Here is an 8,464-nt window from a genome sequence, read left to right as displayed (position 1 = left end):
AAAAACAAAAAAGAGAGCTATTCGACACTAAATCACATACAAATCACCATCAAATCACCATATTTTTCATGGGAAACCATTAATCAAGACAATGAAAAATGGGTAATGCATAGATTAGAGAAAAATCCAAGGGATGGCTCCCCGACAACGACGCCAAAAATGTTATGGCTTCCCAGTAATGGCACCAAAAATGTTATCGCTCACACTAACGAAACACATCTAACAAGAGATTATTTGGTGAACCACAAATTTTGTGTGAGGATCTTTTCAATGGACGAGCTCGTAACCCTTGAGGTCTCCAAGCTCTACAACTCCTTGAAAAGCAATTCCACTGTGCCTCCCGCGAGCGTTGTCACACCACCGCATTGCACTACGGGTACTCGTCCCTCCTCACACACACTCACTAGCATGCATTAGAGAGAGAGATTAGCAAGAGGATTAGTAAGAGAAAGACTCAATTGCATAATGGGAGAGTATCCTTGTATTATGAGAGAGATTCACCTATATACATGGCCATAAGTATTCACACTCACTTAAACTATGGTTGGCCGGGCACTTTAGGCTCATAAGAGGCCTAATGCTATTACAATGACTAATCTCATAATATATCCATGAAGTACATCACTTGGTACTTTATCCTAACTTGCTACCACATGCTCTTGAAGCGAGAATCGCCTTAAGTATTCCATCGGACCATTATGGGCACCCGTCCAAGTTATAGCTTTGGACACCATTGCTTCATATCTTGAATGTATGACCTTTTGGTGTATTTACCATGACTCCTTGATATAAGATAATGGTATTAGCTCTTGTTAACCCTAGGAATGGGTTAATACTCATTAATAAGCTATTGAATGAGCTAGAAACTAGTTAAAAAGGGTACATGTATAAAAAAAGAGAGAGTAAACATTTGAACATGTAAGCTGTTCAATGAGCTAAGAACTATTTCAAGAGGATATATGTGCGAAAAAAAGAGAGTAAACATTTGAACATGTATCAACTATTATGGTAGTGGGACTTAAAGTAAGCTATTGAATGAGCTAAGAACTATTGTAAGAAGATACATGAAAATAAAAGAGTAAACATTTGAATATGTATCAATTCAACGTTTTCACATGGAGCACCAACAAGGGAACAAAACCACCTATACAAAATAATCTAGAATTTATAATCCAAAATCAACATGCAATAGGTTAATATGAGGAATACTCAAAATTTTTAAGCTTGTCACGTTTTATGTAATCTGCAAAATGTGTGGAGCATAGCCTCAAGGGTTTTAGCTAGAATTACTACCCTAATTAAATGCTACACAACATGTAGCAAAGGATGCCAATTTCTTTCATGCTTTGCTTTGCAAATAGGCCTTACAAAGAGTATAAATACACATACATGTCTTGAAAAAAAAAAACTTAGAGTGCTACCTTAAATACCAATTGCAATACTTATACCTCAAAAATTGTTGGAACAAACTAGAAAATGTTTCTTACATGAAGATAAAATTTAGAATAAAGTGTAGATACACTGGTACATTCCCGTAACGCCGCTACGGACATTACCACAAGAGGGGACGGCCTCTGGCTCACCACCCAGCCATAGAGGAAGAATGAGGATTGCCCCTCATCCCCCAGGCTATATAGTGTGTGGCCTGCCGTCCATACTAGCCTGGCCGCCCATGACTCCGCATGGGCGTCCTCTCCCACTGAACCCCGGATATGGCCATCCGGTCTGCCGGGGTCGGTCATCACAGGCATTACAGCCTACGTGACATTATCCCCCCTTAAGAAGAGTTTTCGTCCTCGAAAACAAACTGGGGAAACCTTTTGGAAATTGCACTACGGCATTCCCAGGTTGCCACCTCCTCATCCCTATCTGTCCATTTAACAAGTACCTCCTGGTACACTTTATGTCGGGTTTGTCTGTCACAATACTATAGAATCTTTTCAGATTCATGTGGTATCTTTGGTGGCTCTATCAAGTCCACCAAATCTCTAGAGAAACTGCGTTCTCTAACCCGTGAACTGATTTCTTTAGTTTACTGACATGGAAGACAGGATGGACTTGAGAACTCTCCGGTAACTTAAGTTTATATGCTACGTTCCCAATCTTCTTAAGCATTTTAAAAGGACCACAATATCTCGGAGAAAGTTTATCACACTTTCCCATTTTCATGGTTTCTGACTGTGCAGAAACCTTGAGGAATACAAAGTCACCTTTTGCAAAGGTCACCTTTCTTCATCCTTTATCCGCATAAGTTTTAGCGCGATCCTGAGCGCTACGAATGCTCTCTCGTGCGGCTCCGAGCATATCATTCATATCTTCAAGGAAATCCTTGACAGATTGAATCTTCTCCTTTTCTAGGCCTACAGCCATTGGAGATCTCGGCTGGAATCCATACATTAACATGAATGGTGTAAATCCAATCGCGCTGAGTGTTTGGAGCTATTATAGGCAAACTCCAATAAGGGCAAGTACTCTTCCCAATTAGATTGCTTCTTACTAACATAAGAACGCAACATATCCTCTAGAATTTGGTTAACTCTTTCAGTTTGACCATCAGACTCCGGATGATCTGCCGTACTCATACTCAGAGTAGTATCCAACTTTTTGAAGACTTCCCTCCAAAAATGACTGTTGAACTTTCTATCTCTATCCGCCGACACTATATCTATGGGCAGGCCATATAGCTTGTAGAGATGTTCAATAAAGAGTTTTGCCAACTCTGGCATTTTTACAGTTTTCTTTGTGAGTAATAAACTTTGCCAGTTTAGTTGTCCACTACTACCCACACCGAGTCATTCCCTCGACTCATCTTGGGTAAACCGGTAATGAAATCCATGGAAATGCTTTTCCATTTCCCTTGAGGAATCTCCAGCGGATGGAGTAGTCCTCCAACCTTAAGACGTTCTGTTTCTTGACCTGGCACTTACTGCATTTTAGCACATAAGTCTGGACGTTCTTAAACAAACTAGGCCAATAAAACTATGTTTTTACTAGTGCATAGGTCTTCTGAATCCCAAGATGACCCGCACTTGGAATATCATGACTTTCTTTAAGAATTTGAGCCCGAAAGTCACCACTAGTTGGTACACATACTCTACGCTTGTAAAGTAAGTACCCATCGTCAATGGAGTAATTAGCATATTTCTCCCCCCCGACGAAGTTTGGCATCATCCTTTGAAACCGTGTAGGAAAACAAAGGTGATGAAGGGCCTACGTCTGAGCTCTCCGGCTCAAAACTATACCCCGAAGACTCGGCTAGCCTCTCCGGACTAACTCTCGCCTCGCTACCTGCCGCACCTACGGCCAGTCTCTTCGGACTAGCATTACGTGTTGGCGAGAAAGGTGGGAGCGGCTGTGACAAAGTGCGTACGCGTACAGCGCGCCAGACCTTTGTAAAGACAGGATCATGCTCACACAAGCCATGATTTGGTATTTCAACCCAAAACCTTAAGGCAAATTTCATGCCTTGATTTTGCATCATGTCATTAGCATAGAAGCTAATGTACTGGAGAGCACTCTAGTAGCGCAAGTTCTTAGACCATGCTACTAGATATTTGTAAACTACGCTACCATGTTGCATCACCAACTTGTTAAAACTTCTCCTCCTTGGAAAACTCTACGGCCATAGGAGAAATAAACTAGAGCCAATCTAATCATGAATCACAAGGATTAGTTCCAAAGTTGAGAGATACTTCTCTCTTAGAGTAACATCTTTGCACAAGTATATGCTCTAGAATTTTGTTGAGTTTCTAACTACCATCAATCTACGGATGGTTAAACTCCACTCTAACTTAGAGTAAATGTAACTTTTTTGAAGATTTCCCTTCAAATATAACAATTAAACTTCCTATCTCTTATGCCATACTATATATGCGGGCAGACCATATAGTATGTGGAGATGTTTGATAAAGATTGTTGCACCACTACGGGTGTCTCGAGTTACATACAATCACTTACAACTCTTTGTTGCTATTACCAGACACATCCCTTCAAGTATTGTCTGGACTCACACAACTATTCGAGTTTATGTGATATTTGAGGATATCCCTCCTTTGCCTCAAGAAAGGTTTTTGTCCTCAAAATTTTACTCTCAAGCGGACTACGCAGTACTGTCATAGGTCCAAGAATAAATCTAGACCATGTTTAATATCATATGTTATATTCTTGAGTCCTTCCAAGAAACTTTTAAAACATCTTGCAACGAAGATGTGCTATAGTGTCTACGCACATATGGTGGTACTATTGATAAACTGCTTTGCAACAGATCAGTGGTTTCACACTTGTAACAAAGTGCTTCATTGTTGCATATTATTACCCTTCATAAGCAATTACACACTTATGAATTATTTGGGTGGGTGTACCATCTATCAAGAAAAATTTCAAACTACTAATAACCACATTATCAATCCACAGATAATGACTGAGCTTGCTGCGAAGCCATAGGTTACTAGATAATTGATGGTAATTACACAAGCCCAATGTCTCATTACATCATACATTCAATATAAATGCAAACATCACAGTACTTCGTGATGATGAACTTAGGAATTTCATCCTATCCCTGTTTGGTGTTGGTATGAAGTATAACTATGAGAACATTATTTGCTGCCTCCTCATTATAGCGGCAAAGCTACCTACCCATCACTCACAGGTGGCAATCTCTACCAAGCTATAACCAATGACAAGCAAATAAATGAGTACTCTTGTAAGTTCTTCATAACCATATCTCGCACCAAACTCATAATCACTACGGATTAAATGCCAGGGCTTGCAAAATTGAATGTTATCTGATAGGTAGAGGGGATCATCAAACTACGGATGACCTCGACAACTCACTAGGACTAGTGATGTGTAACTTTTAAGTTACTCCATTCTCCTTGCTTATTCCATACCATCGAACAAATCGGTCCCTCGATTTGAGCAACGTCTATATGTAGGGGATATATGCATACACACATACACACACACACACACACACACACACACACACACACACATTGTTATGCCTCAAATCACCAAACACATCACGGATGTGCCGAAAACATCAAAACCATAAAAAATGTCAAACTTGTCAAGAAAAATAAAAAATGGGACATGGGACCGATTGTGAATGAAAATTTACCTTCTTGCATAAATCATGCGACTGAATTTACAAGTGATGGTTTGGACTCATGAGGATCCACAACTGGTGGATACCTTGCTTAAAAGCCCCATGTATTAAAACATGATTGCGGTAGAAGAGATCGGACAAGTGATGTTACTCCCACACTCCAAGGGTCTCCTACATAGATGCATAATATTTAGTACGGGGCCAACATTCCCCATAAGCTCCCATGGGGATGAGATAGTTTTCCCAAGGTCTAGCCAGGTGCCACATATATGTAAAAATGGGACATTGGACCGATTGTGAATGGAAATTTACCTTCTTGCATAAATCATGCGACTGAATTTACAAGTGATGGTTTGGACTCATGAGGATCCACAACTGGTGGATACCTTGCTTAAAAGCCCCATGTATTAGAACATGATTGCGGTAGAAGAGATCGGACAAGTGATGTTACTCCCACACTCCAAGGGTCTCCTACATAGATGCATAATATTTAGTACGGGGCCAACATTCCCCATAAGCTCCCATGGGGATGAGATAGTTTTCCCAAGGTCTAGCCAGGTGCCACATATTTATATACATATATGTATACACACACACGCACACACGCACACACGCACACACACATACATATGCATATATATGTATACACACACGCGCGCATGCGCGCACACACACATGCATATATATGTACACACACACACACACATCTATCATGTGTGCAAGTTTTCAGCTCTTGGTAATAAGTGAGGCAATAAGTGAGGTGGGTAAATTTTTACAAGACTTTGGAATTTCAACCTATTATATGGATACAAGCGGTCTCCTCTTCTTCAATACCTCTTCCGAATGGAGAAGCTCTTAGCCCACATAGATGTTTTCTTATGTTTTTGGTAGTTGCCACTTGGTTGTGTGACACAAATGTTTTTTTGCAACATGATAATTAGTTTTCAAATTGAGATTTGGCACTTCCCTTTCAAGTTTCAAGTGAAGGCTTTTGGGGAAGTTCAAAGTGAGCTTTATGTAGTGTACCACATCACTCTAGAAAGGGTGCATCCTTGTCGGCTTCCATCAAAGTTGCACTAGAATCCCGGATTCACTCTGATTCAATGCTCTAAGAAGGAAACGACATTCTAGTGTATTTGTATGGGCAAGAATGAAGGAAGAACTGGTTGAGATTTCAAGTAGAACTTATTTGAAGGAACGATTTTTCATATATATTATAGTTATAAAAACTGGCATATATAGTAACAAAAATGGGATAGATTTAAGAGAGAGGTCCTTATTTTGGTTGGTTGAAAAATATGCTCCGGTTGCTAATGAAACTTGCAACGTTGAAGGAGGAGGGAGGGTAAAAACCCTAACCCTAGTTACAAAGGTGGGGAAGGAAATAAAACCCTAGGTGTGGCAAAGAGGCAGATGGTTGGCATTAAAAACTAAGAAGAAGGTTAGAGGTGAGCAATTCCAAAATTGGGGACGATTCGTCCGGACTGATGGGGCAGCCTGCATTGCAGCATTAGTACTGCAAGAGCATGCCTTTCTTTAATACCTCATTCAATTCTGCAACCGCGTTGTGGTACCTGCGCGGCCTGGTCCCCCTTTCTCCACCCGCGGCCAGCCCATCATAATGTATCCTCTCCAAAGGTCAAAAGCCTGCGCAGTTTTGCATTGATTCTGCTGCGCCTCTCCCCATTCATACCATCACCCAAGTACTATCTCTCACATCTGTTGTAAATATTATCACGTCTGCTTCCGTGCCATCAACCTTTTTTCATTGTAATTGTGTGAAGCTTTATTCTGCCTTGTAGACTATCCTTCTGTAGTTTTGTAGTTCTGATGCCACGGTTCTCGTAGAGCTTTCATCTTACCTCTGAGCTGCCTATTATGCTCCTGCAAAAGCTCTCTGCTGGGTTTTGTGGCCTGCTTTGAGCTGCTTCTGCAAATCTCTTTGTTGGGTTTTGTGGGCTGTTTTGAGCCGCTTTCTGTAGTGCCACTACGAAGCCCTACGTTGTGCTCTGCGGGTTGATTTTTAGCTGCCAGACTAGAGCTCCACCGTCTCTTCGTGCTTCGTGGGTTTTATTCGTGTTGGTAAATGTACTGCAAGTTTGGAGCTCTGTACTGGGCGGCTCTTGAGCTCTGCTTAGTGCTAAGTAAATGCAGAGCTCCACACTAGCTGAGTCTGGGCAATGTGGGTTGATCTCAGCTTGCCTATCTAAAGCATTGCTGCTGCAAGGGTCTGTGGTGATTGCTTGAATCTATATATTGGGTTTTGTGCGCGGATTTTGAGTTGCTGATAGGGTCGCTTGGCTTGTCAAAACTACTGCAATTGTGGTTAACAGCAGCAATGGCATCAAGCACGCCCACAAAGAAGAGCTTAACAAGGGCAACGAGCTTGGGATCATCGTTCACGAGGTGCTTTGGAGCGGGCGGACCTTTGAGTCCCCGCGTGACCAACAACGTACTCGATCAGATGGATGTGTGCTACAAGAAGCTGGGGTATGCAGATGAAGAAGAAGAGGAGGAGAAATCAGAGGGAGAGGAAGAAGAGAAACTGAAGGAGGGGGGGGTGATAAAGCTGGGCAAGCCTCCTCTGCAAGGGAAAGCAAGGAGGGGTTCGTTTGGGAGATCAGGGGACTCGTTCCCAAAGGCGAGCTTTGGCGCGAAGGTGAGGGAAGCATGTGGGCAAGTCTTTGATGCAGCCAAGAGAAGCAGTCCCCACCTGAGTGAGCTCTTTGTTGGAAACCAGCTCTTAATGCAGGTAACGTCAACCTCTCTGGTAAGGCATGGCAATAATGTGGCACCCTCTCCTGGCTTTGTTGACAACTCTAGTATGAGCTCCAACAGCCCACAAGAGTCTGCGTAAGGCGTTCATTTTTGGGTGGAAGCAAGCAAGTTTTGTGCTTAACAAGGTTTAGTGGGTTAATCTCCTCATATTTATCTATGTATGTATGTATGTATGAAGCTGCTCGAACCTTTTATTACCTCTTGTGATATGGTTGTTCTTTTCTTCTCTTTTTGGGGTAATCTCCCCCATCCAATGTCGTGGAACCTTTTATGATCTTGTGATATAGTTTTTCTTTTTTTTTCTTTTTTGTGTGTGTGTGTGTGTGTGTGTGTGTGTGTGTGTGTGTGTTGGGGGGGGGGGATTCTTGCCTTTTGATATAAAGCGATTGGGTTCCACCATCAAGCCATCCAAGGGTCAAGGTTTGTTTTGTAAATTTTTTTAAATATTGGATTTGGCTTAGAAGTGTTTTACTTAAGACTCGTTCTTGTTAATTAAGATATTGGATTTGGCTTAGAAGTGTTTTAATTAAGACTCGTCATTTATGTAAATATAGTTCTTGTTTACAATTCGCAAAT

The 8,464-nt window shown here is 41.5% G+C and overlaps 1 protein-coding gene across 1 annotated transcript; it reads left to right on the top strand.

Moving 5' to 3' along the window:
- The first annotated feature begins 6,803 nt into the window (after window positions 1-6,803).
- Window positions 6,804-8,202, top strand: LOC147626047 (uncharacterized). Its single transcript, XM_086817888.1, has one exon. The coding sequence runs from the start codon at window positions 7,449-7,451 to the stop codon at window positions 7,965-7,967; it is 519 nt and encodes a 172-aa protein (XP_086674014.1). The 5' UTR covers window positions 6,804-7,448; the 3' UTR covers window positions 7,968-8,202.
- Window positions 8,203-8,464: the final 262 nt, after the last annotated feature.

This window comes from Cibotium barometz, chromosome 23 (assembly GCF_041138505.1).
Source record: "Cibotium barometz isolate CiBa-2024 chromosome 23, ASM4113850v1, whole genome shotgun sequence".
In the NCBI taxonomy this organism is placed as follows: domain Eukaryota; kingdom Viridiplantae; phylum Streptophyta; class Polypodiopsida; order Cyatheales; family Cibotiaceae; genus Cibotium; species Cibotium barometz.
This window is presented reverse-complemented; position numbering and strand designations above follow the sequence as displayed.

What these genes read in the sequence shown, in the direction of transcription:
- LOC147626047 (XM_086817888.1), top strand. Translation starts at nt 7,449, where the DNA reads ATGGCATCAAGCACGCCCACAAAGAAGAGCTTAACAAGGGCAACGAGC.